Consider the following 16,106-nt stretch of genomic DNA (forward strand, 5'->3'; position numbering starts at 1 on the left):
CCACTTTACGACATTCTGAGGAGACACTGAAAAAATCATGAAAATATCAAATAAAATATCATAGAGCAGAAATAAAAGCACATTTCTGCAGACACTGGTTAAGATCCAGAGCTGCCAACTAAGCTTACCTCAAATTTTTTATGCAGATACATGGTTTGATTGCATTTTTTATGTAGATTGCTGCTCTTTGAAAATGCTACTGGAATCCTCTAAGTTTGAGCTGATAACAAGTGAATACAATGCCCTTTGGTAGTCATTTTCAATACAGTTCATTACAATTTTTATAAATAACTTCATTTACTAGTGAATTTCCTATACATCATAAGAAAACAGATCTTAATGTGGTTATTTGAGATGAACTGAAACATTACGTAAGACAACACAAGGAATCTTACCATGTTATATAGGGCATGCTAAGAGATTTGGAAGCTAAAAATATGCATCTAAACTGTATACAATTTACTGTGGCATCATACACAAGCTTTACACATGCTCTGGATGAGCTACAGTCTCTTGAACTGTAGCAATTGCTTTCTGCTGTTTATCTTTGAAGGGAGATAGAGCTGGCTTTATTTTACTGTTTTTAAATCAGGATGAGAGGTTCTGAGGATTTTCTCCCTGATGACATCAGTGGAGTATATAGGTTTACAGAATGGTTCAAGTATTTGTTACATAATTCTTGTTATAATGTCATTCCTGGTAAGGTAAAGCCACTTCTGATTGGAATAAAATCCAATTATTTTTATTATGTCAGTATTTCTATAGTAAGGTTATTTCATAGCTATTAATGCTCCTGAAAGCTTTCAGACTTGCAAATGGTAGTTGTCAGTTTAGGATTTTTGACTTTCGTAAGATTTGCTTTTTCCTTATTCAGGTCTATTTTATTACTATAAAACTAGGAAATACATCTTACCAGCAAAGAAAATCACTGCATGAGTTATTTGAAGAATATTAATAAACTTTTCACTGTGGACAGAACTGCATGCTATTTGTGGTAATAGACACCACCAGCCAAAGCAGACTTCAAATTTTCAAAAAGAATAGAATGCTGGATTGTGTTAATGAATGAATTCTATCAACATGGAAAAAAAAATCTCTGATCAGGATTTAAAAATAAGGGCTTCTAAATTAAGCGTTTGGAGACTGATTTATGCTGAGATTTAGCAATTTCAGCATAAGTTCTGCCTTTGCATTCAAGAACATGCTACAATCAGTGCAAATCTGAATACTGAAAACCATCCAGTGAGAGAGTTCCAGTAATCATCTGCTTAGGCCTCCTGGTCCCCAAGTTCTCTGAAGTTCTGTCTAGCAAGTATTCTCAGCAACAGGATTGCATCTACTTTAAAACACAACTGGTTTTTTTTTAAAAACAGGCTACTGAAGGAGAAAGCTTACCATTACACACCCTAGGTACCTTGAAGAAAAAACTCAGATTCAATCCCTATCCAATTCATAGGAGATTCGACCTAAATCTGTGACTCCTAGGCTGCAGGGGGCACCCTCATGGAATGTGTGTTATAACAATCAAACTATGTCAAAATCCTTTTCAGTGAAGGAAGTAGAGGAACAACTCTTGGCCACTTGTTAAGGTGCTCATTTAGAAATAGATGATAGTTTCAATGACCAATTCAGAATTCTGTGTTCCTCAGTTGGAGAAAAAAATGCAGAGGATGTTATAGATTATTACATAAACAAATAGTCTGTTTAAAGCTTTTTTGAAGAATGACTGTGAACTCAACCTAGTTCATAAATAATGAAAAATTCAGCTAGAAGCATTTACACTCAGCAGAATGTTGAAATTAATTGAATGAAGATTACTGTAAAGCTCTAAGAGCTTCTGTGATGATGTATAAGGGCTTTTTAGATGGTCATTCTGAAAAGTCAGCCTTTCAGGAAATCTTACCACAAATCACAGAATGTATCAGGTTGGAAGGGACCACTGTGGGTCATCTGGACCAACCTCCCTGCTCAAGCAGGGTAATTCCAGAGCACATGGCACAGGACTGAGGCCTAACAGTTCTTGCACACCTCCAGTGCTCCGTGACCACTTGTTTAGTTCCATCCTCTTAGCTCTCTCAAAGTTTTGATAAAGCAGTTAATTGTACTTGAGACTTTAGGAATTAGTAATTTGGGGTCAATTATTGTCAGGGTATCTTCTATCTAAGAGGTGATACTGTAAGGGGCAAAGAAGGGAGAAATCTTTACTTTCTTCCATCCTTTAAAAGAAACACAGGAGTATACCTTGCAAAGTGGGGGAAGGAGAGAATTATCATTTACCTGAAGAATGTATGGTGCTCCACACAAACCTTCCATAACCTTTTAGCAGCACGATGGTTTGGCAGTTTGAACCCAATAGTGCTCTCAAACTGTTCCAGCTGGAAAGAATCCACAAATAAATTAATCCATTTGCTTAAGCTGGCTATTAATTAAGAGGTAGAGTTCAGATAGTTACATTACTGTATCAAGCTGTAATATTCCTGCCATAAGATTTCATAAGATTTTTAAAAATTTTTTTTGAAAAATATCAGAATTTCCAGCCTTTTAAAATAATTATACTTAAATAAAATAGATCTTCTTGGTTTGCCTTTACTAATCAAGACAGGTGTTTAATAGACTCATTGGAATCTGAACAGAAAAAACATTCATAAGTTCTGTTTGAATATATCATAAGCATATAAGGACAGCTGTGGAAAAAATGAGGATGTTTTCTTATTGCTGGACAGAAATGATCTCACAAAAGAAACAAGACTGAAAGGTGCTACTTACTTCTGCTGGCCTGACTTTGATGTAGAAATTACTTCGCTTGTAGGAAATCTTCAGAATTTTTGGCCAAGCGAAGCGGTTGATCCGGAGTCTGTCTTTGTAAATCAGCAGGCCATTAGCACAGACACCCAGCATGATATCCACACCTTCAGAATCCTACCAGGTGTGAGACAATTTCAATAAAAATCACTTCAGAAAGATTCCAAACAAGTAATTATTGCTGACATACCTTGAGGGAATGTTGTAACTGGGGCATGTTTCATATTCAAACCTGACTCTAACAATGAGATTCTTAAATCAGAAATAGCCAAGTATATTCATTTTATAGGAAAGACTTTGGACTCCAAGTAATGGTTTTGGCATTCATATGCCACAGTTCTGGGAAATTCTTCAATATTCTGGTAATAGGGACTAAGTTAACAACTTACAAGCAGGAAAGGTATGGCCAGTGTGTGTGCTAGCAATAATTTCAACAAATATTAAAAAAAGAAAAATGAAAACCAGGCCTGTCCCACTTAAAGCAGTCAGTGGCAGTCTGAACAAGCTGGTGATCAAGGTGATCTTTTACGGTCATGTACTATTCCAGCAAAGATAGAGGAGGTAATGGACAGGTTTCTGAGCATTCTCTTTCACTGACAGCATTTGATGCAAGTTTTACAGGCTACAAAACTAATCACTTACTGATACACTACACAAGACAGCGGAATCTCATGTCCTCCCCAACAACTGATCAACTACATCAAATGCCAATACAGTCATTATGCAGTTGCTTCACTGGCAAAATTAACAAACAAAATTTAACCATGTTTCTCCAATATTTAAAAGTCTTGATTTTCTTTTTTAAATGCAAGACAGATATGCTTATAATACTTTAAATTTCCTAATGATTTGAGAGTCTGGATTTATGACAGGGAGTGGGAGGTTATTAGTTTGTCTTCTGAGGTTTTAACAAAAAAAAAAAAAAAAATTCCCATTTGAAATTAAAATTTGATTTGACCTACCCCAGAAAGTGGAAAAAGCACCAAAATCCTCCCCCCCATATTGTTTTTAACTCTCATGGTACTATGAAAACAACTACATATTCTTTTAGGCTTTACTTTATTGGCCCCGCATCTCCTTGGCATAGAAAATATGACATTTTAAATGTTTTTATTTGCTCGTAGGAGTGAAATGTTATTTCCAAGTTGCACATGTCTATGCACTAAATAAACTTATATATAAATTCTACTGATGTTAGAGTTGTAAACTGAGTAATTATCATAACCAAGAGATAAAGGCCTACAGCTAAAAATTAAGCATATGGCCTTTTAAAAAATAATCTATATATAGATAGTATTTTCTTTAGTACTTAGCATGTCTCTCCTAAAACAGAACCAAACAAACCCAATCCCCAATACCTTGGCATGATGTAAATCCACTCCATACATGGAGAGTCTCTTAGCATTTTCTAGGAACTGGGAATCCGCCTGTGCTGGAGTCAAGCCCCTAAAACCATTGAACAAGCTTTGAGTTTATTGGCAAAAAAACGAGTGTCAAAACTGAGTGGAATCCTGGAATTCAGACTGATAGAAAAACCTCAGTTTATAAGGTATCAAGAGCACTTTTGCTTTACATGAAAATTGTTCTTTCACAGCGTATTATTTTACTTGAATACAGATTTCCACCTTCACTCATTCAAACAGATGCATGCTGCTTAAACTAATTCATATAAAATAACTTTTTTCCAAAAGTTCTCTAACAAGACCTTAGTGCAACTACTATTTTCAAACTCAACTTTCTAAACACACCAAACTAAGAGCTTTTAGTTACATAAGAAATTATTTCCAAAGTAACAGTAAGTTTACCTCAGCAGATTTACACATACTCCTAAGGGAGAATTGACATAAATGTGACAAAGCATGATGACTTCTTTTAATCCCACTGAATCTGACATACCTGTGTGTTTTGTGTAGCTCAGCCACTTTCTCTTCCATTTCTTGAGTCTGATTGGGTGCAAACTGGAATTCACTGATATAATCACTGCTGTGCTCCTCTGGGTCATGATCACCCAGCTCAGCCTGCAGGGTATATGAACCAAGGAGGGCGTGAGTCACAAAAGAACATGGCAGTCGGCCAGATACAATATCCTGGCGAAGCTGTAGGCACAAGAAATACCTGCAGGACAAAGGAGAAAAAAACAACCAAACAGAAAGAAGAACAAAGAAAGGGTTACCTATGACAGATAATGAGAAATATGGCAGAATTCATCAAGATGCATGTAACTGGGTAAGTATGTTTTAAAGTAAGCAAATGCATTAATAATGACATTATATTATTTGAGCATTATTACCACACAGTAAATTTCACTTGATTTTTAAGGGTCAATATAACTTTCATTAAAAATGTGAAAAGCAGGAAGAATTCTGATTTCCAATACAAATGAATAAAAAGCTATCTAGTTTTAAACAAAAGATGACTTAGGAACTCATTTAGTTCGCATTGTAGCCTGTAGGTATCTATGGTTTAAAAATATAAGCTGTGCATTTCTTTGACATTTTCCCTTTGGCTTTGAAATTCCAACTTTTATATCCCTTGCAGTTCACATGCTAATCATGCCATGTAATGCACAAGAGAAATCCAGTCTAGCACTGAAACCATAATTACATTTCTTAAACCATGTTTGTAGTAGAATTCAGTCTTTCAGGTACTGTATACAGCCTTCCACCAAATTTACCAAGTTAAACATCAGCAAACATGCTCACCTTAGCAGAGATTTTTTTAAAAATGTAAGTGAAATAAATTCTTACTAGTGAAACTTAGATTGAAGATATAACCAAAAAATGTTTTTGAGTTGAACATGCAATTGAAAAACCAACTCACTGAAAATTTTTAAAGAAAATACATACAACTTCTTGTAAATGCACTTTGTAGTAAATGGCTTTGATGATGCTACAAATCCCCTTAGCTGCACACTTGCATAGCTATCTTATTGTGTGCAGAAGACTGATCCAATGCAACATGCAGTAGTAACATATATCCTGCCTCAGCAGAGTCAGCTAACTCCAAACCAAAGTATTTAGGATTCCTGTAACTTGTGAGAAAAATGAATCAGTTCCCTGCACTCTATCCTCAGTTATCAGCCTTGCAATGCTATTTTTAAATGCTTAGTATACACTGCACTCCAAGTATTTTCTATCTAAGTTTGGAAGACAATTATTTTCAGGTTCTATTATGTTTTATGGCTTTATTTAAAGCACATGTGTAAATCCACATTTTCATCCACCTAGTCTGGATTATTACTGAAGTATCTTGGATCCCTTGAGCTTTGCTCAAGACCCACATGCCCTCATTTGTTTCATAATAAAGCAGCAGTCTGGCAATAAACCACCAGCTTCCTTCATATACTATCACTCACACCTTACCTGCTGCCCAAATCATATCCGCACTTAACATTAAATTCTTCTTGCTCAGTTTTTTTCAAGAAGTTTTCATTTTAACTTTTGAAACTTGTTCCAAAAAGTAGTTGATGTATGTAAGAATATCTATAGTGTACAGTACCCAGAAACTGAAGAAGAAATTCTATGTGGCTTTTAAATTAGACTAACAGTAATTTAAAGTTTAAAATTAGGACCTGTGCATACCTAGTGATGTCTTCAGTCAACTGTGACGGATCAGGGGGATAAAACTTCACATTAAAGGTGAATATCCAGGGTAGACCTAAACATGGGAAATATCTGATTGTTAATCTCAATTAAGTCCAAGTAAACAACGAAAAAACTTTATTGAAAAATGTTAGAAAGAAGAATAAATCCTAATTGCTGAAATCACGAAGGAAGTTTTTTCCTGTTTTTTACTGTACATTACTAGGAACCATAGATTATTTTTATTAGCAAGTAGAGCCCCACAAATATAATGGAAGATTGGCATGTTAAAATTATTTTTAAATCATGTTTTACAGTAAGTTACACAAATATCAGAAGACATTTTTAACTTGAAAATGACCATAATATATTAACACTTCTAAAATATTATGTGTTCAAAGGCACTTGCATCAAATTTATGTTTATTTCCAACTCCTCCAAAGCTAACAGTCTCCTCCTGTCTCAACTGAGTTTGAGAGACTGTACAGTAACTGTCAACATGAGATATCAAAATGAGCTCTTTGTTGTTGTATGTAACAGAAATATAATAAATTGTTCATTGAGAATGTGTGGAAGACAAAAATATTAGCCATTCCTACTTTAAAATATTTTTCTGGTAAACACCACATTAAACAACTACAATAACAGTGATATTTCAATTCTTATATGTTACACTTGTTAATAATACATGCATTTTTAAGCAAAACATGACTAAAAGTAGATTAATAATTTGAAAAAGCATAAAATGTTGCCTTTAGTCATAGCTCTGTTTTAAAAAAAATTTTTAAGATTTGAAAGCTAAATCGCACATCAATAATTAAAATACATTTTCAGAATGTTAGTATTTTGGACAGTAAATTATTTTAGAACTCTGCATTACACAAATAAATAATGCTTTGAAAAATGTGTCTTTCTACAGCCACACAAAAAGACTGAAATCCCACTTTCAACACAATGCGAGAAAAAAGTGCTGACATTATTTAAGGTTACTTTCTTAAAAAAAACTGTTCTGAAATTCCATATATATTTAAGGTAAAGAGGTGTGTCAAATTTCTAATGTTTCCAACATTTCAAAAATTATTTTGGTTTTTCAGACATGGCTATTCACTGAAGCACTTCAATTTTTATTTAAGTGTGAACCTCATTCTACACCTGATTGTTAAGCCACTATTTCTCTTTGAGAGCTCTGGGTTTTAGTGTATCTTAACATTCCCAGTTATCAAGATTTTGTACAATTTTGTGTACAAAATAAGGCAGGACCCTTAAATGAGGTCTCATTTATCATTACATTGCCTACTGTGAAGCAGTGCAAAAGAGAATTAAGACAAAAATATCTTGGAAATAAAGTCTAACAATAATGAACACATACAGCATAACAAACACAGTTAAAGATGGATTAGACAAACCTACTTCCATCATCTCCCAGGGAATCAGTGTAATTTAAAGGAAAGACACTGATACTGGGTAAACCAAAGTGATGAGTATGAGCAGTAGGGCCAAAATATCTACGCAAAAAGCATTCAAGGAGAGCTGTCATGTTAACAGAGCTGGAGAAATGGATGAAGAATGTGTCCTTCCACACTGGTACTAAACCAGTCTTCAAATTTTTCCTGGTCTAAAATTGCAGTTAAACTAGTCACATATGAATTCCTGTTTTACTATTGCTCTTTCTGGTCAGCATTTCTATGGCTAACTTTCAGAAAGCACTGCAGCCAGGAGACTTAGGTGTGGTTTAAAGAAAAAAAAAAACCTGAAAAATCTATATTCTCTATAAAAAAGTGCAAAAATCCTCTGAGTGAGCAGGCTTTGTAAAAAAACCAATCATATCTCTACTTACATTGATTAAATTGCTAATTTATTGAAAAAAATATTGAGGTTGATTTCGTCTGGACAGCTGGTGACCATGTATTTTACCTGATTAGTGAAAACACATTTATCCCCTAAATACAGAGTAGCAAGTTTATTACAATTCTACTACATTTCTACTTCACATTAAAGCAGACTTTTTATAGCTGCACAAATGAGGCATATAATCATAGTTGTCCTCACATAATAATGCACATTATTGCTGGCTCTTCATAGAGTTGGTAGTCAAAACAAAAAAAAACAACCCCAAAGCTGATTTAAAATTGTATTTAGCATTCTGTCCCTGATAAGGCTTTCTGTTTTGATTTTCAGTTGTATGGGCTACAGAAATGTCAACAATTTTTCTAGCCAGCTTGTTACATCAAAAATGCTGCTGTGGCAACTTTAGGCCCATTCTTAGAGCAAAGAATGCAATATAACCAACCAGCTAGCAGCATACAATTACCATAATTCATCCCATTTAAACTGGGAAAAATCAGTGAGGGTTTTTTTTTTCCCAGTAAAGGCTTTCTCTGGCTTTTACTCATGATCTCTTGTATGTCAGCTTTTGCAAGGAAACCCTTCTCTTGGCACAGGTACTTAATTCTCTTCAATAATAACAATCTACACTCTAGTGTAATCAGCTTAGATGAAAGGTAGCTACAACTCTTACAGATATCTAGCTAAATATATATAAAATAGAAGAATATAAAATAAAGTGAACCTGCATGAAGTGACCACCATATTTTGATGCCTCAGCATACCCATAAATTTATAAGCATTAAAATCAGACAGCCAGAGCTGTGCACCTAAAACGCAAGCTCTTTCCTAATTAATTAAAACTTCTCTTAGTTCTCCAGCCTATTCTGTCCTCAGAACATCTGAACTCTCTCCATTTTTTACAACATACAGAACACAAAATATGTGATGTGGGAGTATTTTTTGCAGTAAAAATACTAACCATGCTGCAGGTTAGAAAAACATTAAATTGACATAATATTCCCTTTGGTTTAAACAGATAAATTCTCAAATTGCATTTCATGTAAGGGTGACCCAACACACCCTCTGTGTAATCTAAGATTTGACTATTTCAAGGTAATTTGCTGTTGCCTGTACCATCATAATATTCTAGCTGTGTTTCTCAGCTTTGAAAAAGCCTGAATCCACTTGAGATGTACCAATTTTCAAAAAGATAGTGACAGAAATGTAATTACCTACCTGTCCCTGAAAGAAGTAATTAGAGGTTTTAACACATGCCAGTGGATAGCCAAGTACATGAGTTAAAAAAAGTCAAGAATTCACTTTCCTGAAGAGATCAGGCTGGCTGAAAGCAAACAAGATTTTTGTCACCTTTGTAGCCCTGAGAACAGAGACAGTAATTTGTGGATCATGTTCATTAGCTGAAGTAACATCAGTAATTGCTGAGATCCAACATAATTGCCCAGCCAAAGGCCAACCTCTACAAGTAAGAGATCTCACAGAGGGGCTGAGGACTGTGTCACAGCAAGAGACAGCCTGCAGAACATGACTTGGGGGAGACTACAGGATTCTTATTTCATCTTTCCCAGTCACAGGTGGCACATACATCCCCAATGTGCAGAGTATTGGTGTTGCTCACATTTAAGAGAGACAGAGATTATTGTAAATATTATGCTGCAAACTGTGTGTTGAACTACATTTCTGAAAGTGTCACCTTTATGTGTTCAGATCAATGTATTTGTCCAAATACACTTATCTAGCATGTTAGTGCTTCAGTTTGTGCCATACAAGAGAAAAAGAAGTCACCAAATATTCAGAGTTGGAAGGGAACCACAAAGATCAGAAAGCCCAACTCTTAAGTGAATGGCCCATGGAGGGGATTGAACCCACAACCTTGGCTTGTTTTTTTTTAGCACTAGGCTCTATCCAACTGAGCTAATCTCAGATTGAAAAGTTCATTTGATCAATGGTCATTTTCAACTTTCAAATGGACTAATAAGTTTTACAGGTATCTTAAATTTAATGAGTATTTTTGTACACAGGATTTCCATTCTTGATTAAAGACAAATATATTTAGAATTAAGCCTGAAAAGAAAAAAGTTTCATTACTTGATACTTATGTAGCTGGAGGATTAAATGTGCCTGCAGTAAGATTCCAGTTTCTGGAAACTTTAATAGACTAATGCTGAGGAACACAGCTAACACTATACTAATTACTTGCACATAGGTGTAAGCAAGCACCATTTTAAAATCCTTTAAATCATGTTCTTACTTCACTGTTTATTTTATTATGCCTATAAACTTCGAAATACTACAGACCAGAGAAGAAAAAAACATCCCATCATGATTCCTTATACAATAACTTGCTCTCCAGTATAAAATGTAGGTCTACATGCTGTATGGAAAATCAAACCCCCTTAACATATATTTCTGTAGTGCATATGATACAGTATTAAAAAGAACTTTGTCTAGTGCATCCAAAAAATCTTCAGGTCGGTTCTTACACTTCAAATTTGTGACACTAACTGGTAGGCTAGATAGCATGCAAAGTGCTACAGAATACAAAAAAGATATCAACATTTGAATCAGCAAAGTTGATACAAAAAGTATCAACATCCTCCATCTTTTTTTCATTTATTAAAACCAAACCAAACAGCCTTTAGCCTGCATATTTGGACAACTAATAGATTTTCACTGAAGACCTGCAGAAGTTCCACTACCAGTAACTTTTCCTCAATTAAAAGTGTGGGTGCTACTTGCATATTAGTACATTCACTGTTTTAATAGGTCTAGTTTGCTTACACAAGAGCATGTCGGATCAAAAAAACAGCTTCCAAGGATGTTTCTGTAACTTCCATTTCTATAATGAGAATATAAACCACACCTTCCTATTAATGGATTTAATCAATGGGCAAAGATGTGAAGAAAAAGGAATTGACACCACTATGACTTCTGGAAAAAACGAGTATTGCCTTAAAATGTGGAGTTACCAGCAGTAAAGAAACCATCTATTTATCATTATAAATAACACACTGCTGTTCTTAATTACAAGTACGGTCAGTTTCCTAGCTTAAATTCTCATGTTCTAAGTCTAGCCTTGTAACTATTATCATCAGCCTCTTCTCCCCACTTTTCTATCAGGTACTACCAAAAGGTTTCCATTAAAAACAAAACAACAAAAACCCTAGTTTGGCCACAAATGAGTAAGGCAACGACAATAACTTCAGTAAGGGCAGGGGCTGTCTAGCATGTTTTAATGGCCACTTATTTTGTGATATGCAGACTCAAGCAGAGTATCACCTAGATTTACTCTCCATACACTCCCTAGCTAGTGAAGAGCTCTGACAGAGCTTGATGCAAACAGAGTAAAAAAAATTACTCATCATGTACTAAGTATAGCAAGTAAAAAGGCATTTCAAGCAGATTCAGTCTGAAAAGTACTGTAGTGAGACGTTCCAAGATTATGCTCTCTATTCCATCTCCATTCTGAAAATGATGGACTTTATCAAAAAAGTCAATGGTGGACTGATCAGTAGTGAAGAATCTTCATTTTCTGTAAAACACATTAATTCTCTTCTTGTAGATTCTTCTGGTGATTCTTTAAAGTAAGAAAGTTCTATGACAACAATCGTGACCATCTTTGCGTGATCGCATTCTCCATCCAACAACCAACCATCAGCACAAAGTTGAAAAAAATCTACAGTTTCAGGATGCAAAAATATTGGCTATTACTCACAAAACAAGGGATTTTTTTGGGCATTAATATATTTGATTAGTTTCTAATATAATATAACGATTAATCATAATAATATAGTAATATAATAATAACAACATGTAATAAAGTGTAATCATTAAGTTCTACAGCATAATGCTAACCCCCCTACTTGGACAGGACATGGAAATAGAAGATTTGCTTCCTGTTTTAAGGTGAATACATCACTATCAGATAGAAATTATTTTAAAGCTATAAGCAACTGACATCCAGGCCACTAAATTTATGAAGAATATTTCTGTGAGAAAAAAAAAGGAGCATAACATCTGAATATAGAAGTACTTACTTCGAATTTGTCTCTTAATTTCCTTCGAAGGATCTAGCCAGTTCTGAAAAAAAAAAAGAACAAGCAAACCACAGCCAGCATTTAAAATCCTCAATACCAAAAATACTTTGGTATAATCTGTGCAACATATTAATTAGCTTTTACATTTCAGTTACTACTGATGCGTGCAAAGAGACTGTTTTGTGGCAGATCATCCAAAAATTAACTTTTGGAAGTGAAACTAAGGAATCTGTAACATATATTCGTTGGTAACTCAGACAATCCTCTTCACTAGTTTTACCTATACATGTTAAAAAAAAAAACAGGTTAAGAGACTAGGAACATAAAGCTTTTAACTATAATTATTGAGACTTTTGTTCATTGAGTTTGAACCTTTTCTTCTCGTGGTCACACACACACACAAGCACATTCATGGAAGAAACATGCATAAAGCCAGCCTGATAGCAGGTCTTGCAACATTTCAGACAGATGTGAAATGCAGGGAAGAGTTGGATACTGCCTTGTGAGGCCATCTGCTTTTTCACAGGCCACTGCAGGTACGTGCAGTTTTGACGTCTGAGGGAATACCTCAGTGCCAGCACAAATGTCGCCAAAGACTTATTTCTACCAATGTTTCTCACCCAACTTAGCAAAGTAGAGCATCCTGGGTATAATGTGACCCGCCTTTTTCAGTCTGTGGTAGCAAACAAATTCCAGATGTAACAATGTTTCCCAATACCACATCCCTCAGTCTCTATTGGGGGCTTTTGCACCCAAAGTCCATCTTCCTTCAAGAAGGCAAAAATGCTAGTCTAGTTTCACAGATCTGTGTGAATTAGGAGGATGTGGAACTACGTTTCTGCAGCAGTGCAAATCTTTAACATAGATTACCCCTGCTGACAGAGAACGTGTCTCCTATGAATATGGACCAACACACCAAGTTGCCTGTTGTAAATGAGCTTGGTCCAAGTAGATTTCATCTCCAGTGCACCATGTGTATATTAGATTAATATTATTTACAAATTAAAATCAAAACCCCATTTTTATAATTTATTACAATTGTAATGTTTTAAAAAAAGACAATAATTTCACATTTCTTGCTTTATCTGTGATCTCTACTTTTCCATAGCTATGACAATTTTTCCAGAGAAGGCAAAGTCCATAACATTTTTACAAAGGAAGAGTTAGAAAGCACTTCTCCAAAATCCTGGATACCATTTATACTGTTTAAGTCAGAAAAATTGCTTTCTGTTAGAAGAACCTTGACATGACAAGGCCCTGGAAGACAATGTAAGTCTTCAAATAATTTTAACTGAGACTCACTTCAGCTAGAGCTATCATCCGAGGTTTTCCGTTCTGGCAAGGATTCCATTCTGAAATTACCCACAGCCATATTCTTGCAACTACAATAACTAGAAGCATCTTAAATCCTTACATTTTAGACACAGCATCAAGTAAATAAACTACAACAGAAAAATAGGATTTCTGAGTACATAATACTTTCAGTGCTTCATCTTTTATCACTACAAAGCAGGAGAAAAGAACATACAATACAAACTATGCTGCAAGATGATAAGAATAATCCCTTCTTTACACAAGTTACACAGTTCATTTTCTGATTTTTCCATGCCTGAAATAAGCTTATTGGAAGCAGACTTAGCCACCAACTTTCATTACTGCTCTGCCAAATAAAATCAGATGCTTATATTCCATTTATAGGCACAATTACAGGGGTGGGGTTTTTTTTTGCATCTGTGCGTTTGTCATGGATAAAAACACCACAAAAGAATCTACCCTAAATTAGAGCTCTTAATGCAGAATAGACAGGTCTGTCTTTTAAAACAAAAGACAAAGCGTATACATACTACTTTGCTCCAGTAGGCAGAAATCTATTTGTTTAATTTGTGAATGGTAAGGTTATAGATGAGACAAAGTAATGTATTGTCGAAGAACAAAATGTTCTCTACCAGTACAAAAGTATTTTGTACAAATCCAGAAAAGCAGCATTTCCAGCTGGCACCCAAAACATAAGAGCAGGAGCTTTCTAACACTTCTACAGACCAATTACAGTGTGAATGGAGCATTCATGAACTTCTGAGGGTGCAATGCAACAAAATCTCTAACTAAACTTCAGGCTAATAAATTTAACATTTGCAAAAAATGAAAGAAATCATTAATTACTAATTTGTCCTAAGTAGTTTTAAAATGTGTATTAAAGCTAACAAAAATCAGACTGATTGGAAGCCATCACCTCTCTCCCAGCTGCACAGAACGCCCATGGAGAAGAGTTAATGGGACTCCTCCTCCAATGGTACCCCGATGGTGCATTGGGGAGCAGCTCTAATTCAACAGAGCGCCTGGCATTCAGTTGCCACGCGCCACAGCTGCCGTCGCATTCAACAGCTGGCTCATAAATGAGTGGCTGTGATGAGTGCACAAGAAAGGGAAAAACACATCATTCAGTGTTTAGTACTGACTGGCCCGGAGGGCAGGGATTTGTGGCATTTTAATCTAAAAAGGCAACAGTAATAACTGGGAAAAAAAAGATCTGGTACCAAGATTAAAAAGTAACTCAATACAGAGGTGAACAAAAAAGAGGGCCCTAAACCCAGCAAAAGTTCTGAGAAAGTAGGAGATGTGAAACATAAATTTGCTAGGAAAGAGGTTTTTTAAGTTTCTCCAAATAAGACTAGGAATGCATTGGTATGAAGAAGGCAAAATCCAGCAACTCAGGTTGTTTAGTCTTCATAACAAAAAGAACCAGATTTCTCCAGAAGTTTTTAAATACAAACCTGGTGCTGTCCATAACTCAGGTGAGAAGTGATCTATTCTACTTCTGAATAAGGACCCCATTATCAGATATTTCTCAATTTATGTAAATGCCTCTTCATTTATGTAAATATTTATGAGTGTTGCTAGAGTACCACCGTCACAGTCAATAGATAAGGAATTCAAGGACTCATTCACACTTAAAGAGTCCTCTGGACATAACTGGTCCAAGTGTGATTCAAGAGCCAGTTTTGAATTAGGTCATTGCCCAGGTTCATATCCAGTCAAGTTTTTAGAATCTCCAAGGAAAAAGACATATGAAAAACCAGATAAAACAGATGGAGTCTTTCTAAAGAGTGGACCTCAGTTTCTCTATTCCAATGACTGAAGAATACCAAGAAAGTCTTAGTCTAACGAGAGGAAAGAAAAAAAAAAAAAGAGGAGGGAAAAAAACCCAAAAAAAACCGACATAACCGTACACCAATCCAGACTTCATTGCTCAACTTCCAAAAACCCGAAGCTCCCTATTTTACCTCCCAGAATCTACTCAGTGGGCTATTTTCTGGTACAGGCCAAGGATCCCAGGTCTAGTATTAGACCTTTTCTCTCTTGCCAGAGATCAGAGTGCTGTTTGATGTTATTTTGTTGTGTATATACAGTACAGTTTTTCAATAGTGAGAAGCACAAATAAAGCAACAAGTGAAAATAACAAATAAGATTATTATATTAATTAGAAGATCAACAGAGATGTTCTTCATCATGACATCAAAGTTCTTATGTCTGGAAATGGTTTAGAAATCAAGAACAAAAATTAAGTATCTAAGTAATTATATAACAAGCTCATTCTGTATATGGGGATTTTTAATATAGAGGAATTGAGTATTTTGTTCAATACTACACAGAAAGCTTTGCACCAAAGCAACTAACTCTAGTAAAGAGCTTTATCAGAATGGAAGTTGTCAAAAATTCAGATTTATTCAGATAATGAAATTACACTAATTTTTTTTTAATAGTGTTAAAAGGAAGATGATAGAAAAAAAAGCAATAACTTTTAGATGCAGTATGATGTAATGATGCTTTTACTACAAATACA

At 35.0% G+C, this 16,106-nt stretch overlaps 1 protein-coding gene across 25 annotated transcripts in view; it reads right to left on the reverse strand.

The window, feature by feature from the left end:
* EPB41L2 (erythrocyte membrane protein band 4.1 like 2) overlaps positions 1 to 16,106 on the reverse strand; it is a 132,539-nt gene that overhangs the window by 26,116 nt on the left and 90,317 nt on the right. For all 25 annotated transcript variants that reach the window (XM_064413166.1, XM_064413165.1, XM_064413173.1 and 22 more), the window contains 6 exons: positions 12,266 to 12,308; positions 6,384 to 6,459; positions 4,699 to 4,917; positions 4,161 to 4,248; positions 2,767 to 2,919; positions 2,278 to 2,375 (listed from right to left, as the gene is read on the reverse strand). In XM_064413166.1, the coding sequence (XP_064269236.1) occupies positions 2,278 to 2,375; positions 2,767 to 2,919; positions 4,161 to 4,248; positions 4,699 to 4,917; positions 6,384 to 6,459; positions 12,266 to 12,308 (677 nt within the window). The remainder of the gene's footprint in view (positions 1 to 2,277; positions 2,376 to 2,766; positions 2,920 to 4,160; positions 4,249 to 4,698; positions 4,918 to 6,383; positions 6,460 to 12,265; positions 12,309 to 16,106) is intronic.

The sequence above is a fragment of the Passer domesticus genome, chromosome 3 (genome assembly GCF_036417665.1).
Source record: "Passer domesticus isolate bPasDom1 chromosome 3, bPasDom1.hap1, whole genome shotgun sequence".
Taxonomy (NCBI): Eukaryota; Metazoa; Chordata; class Aves; order Passeriformes; family Passeridae; genus Passer; species Passer domesticus.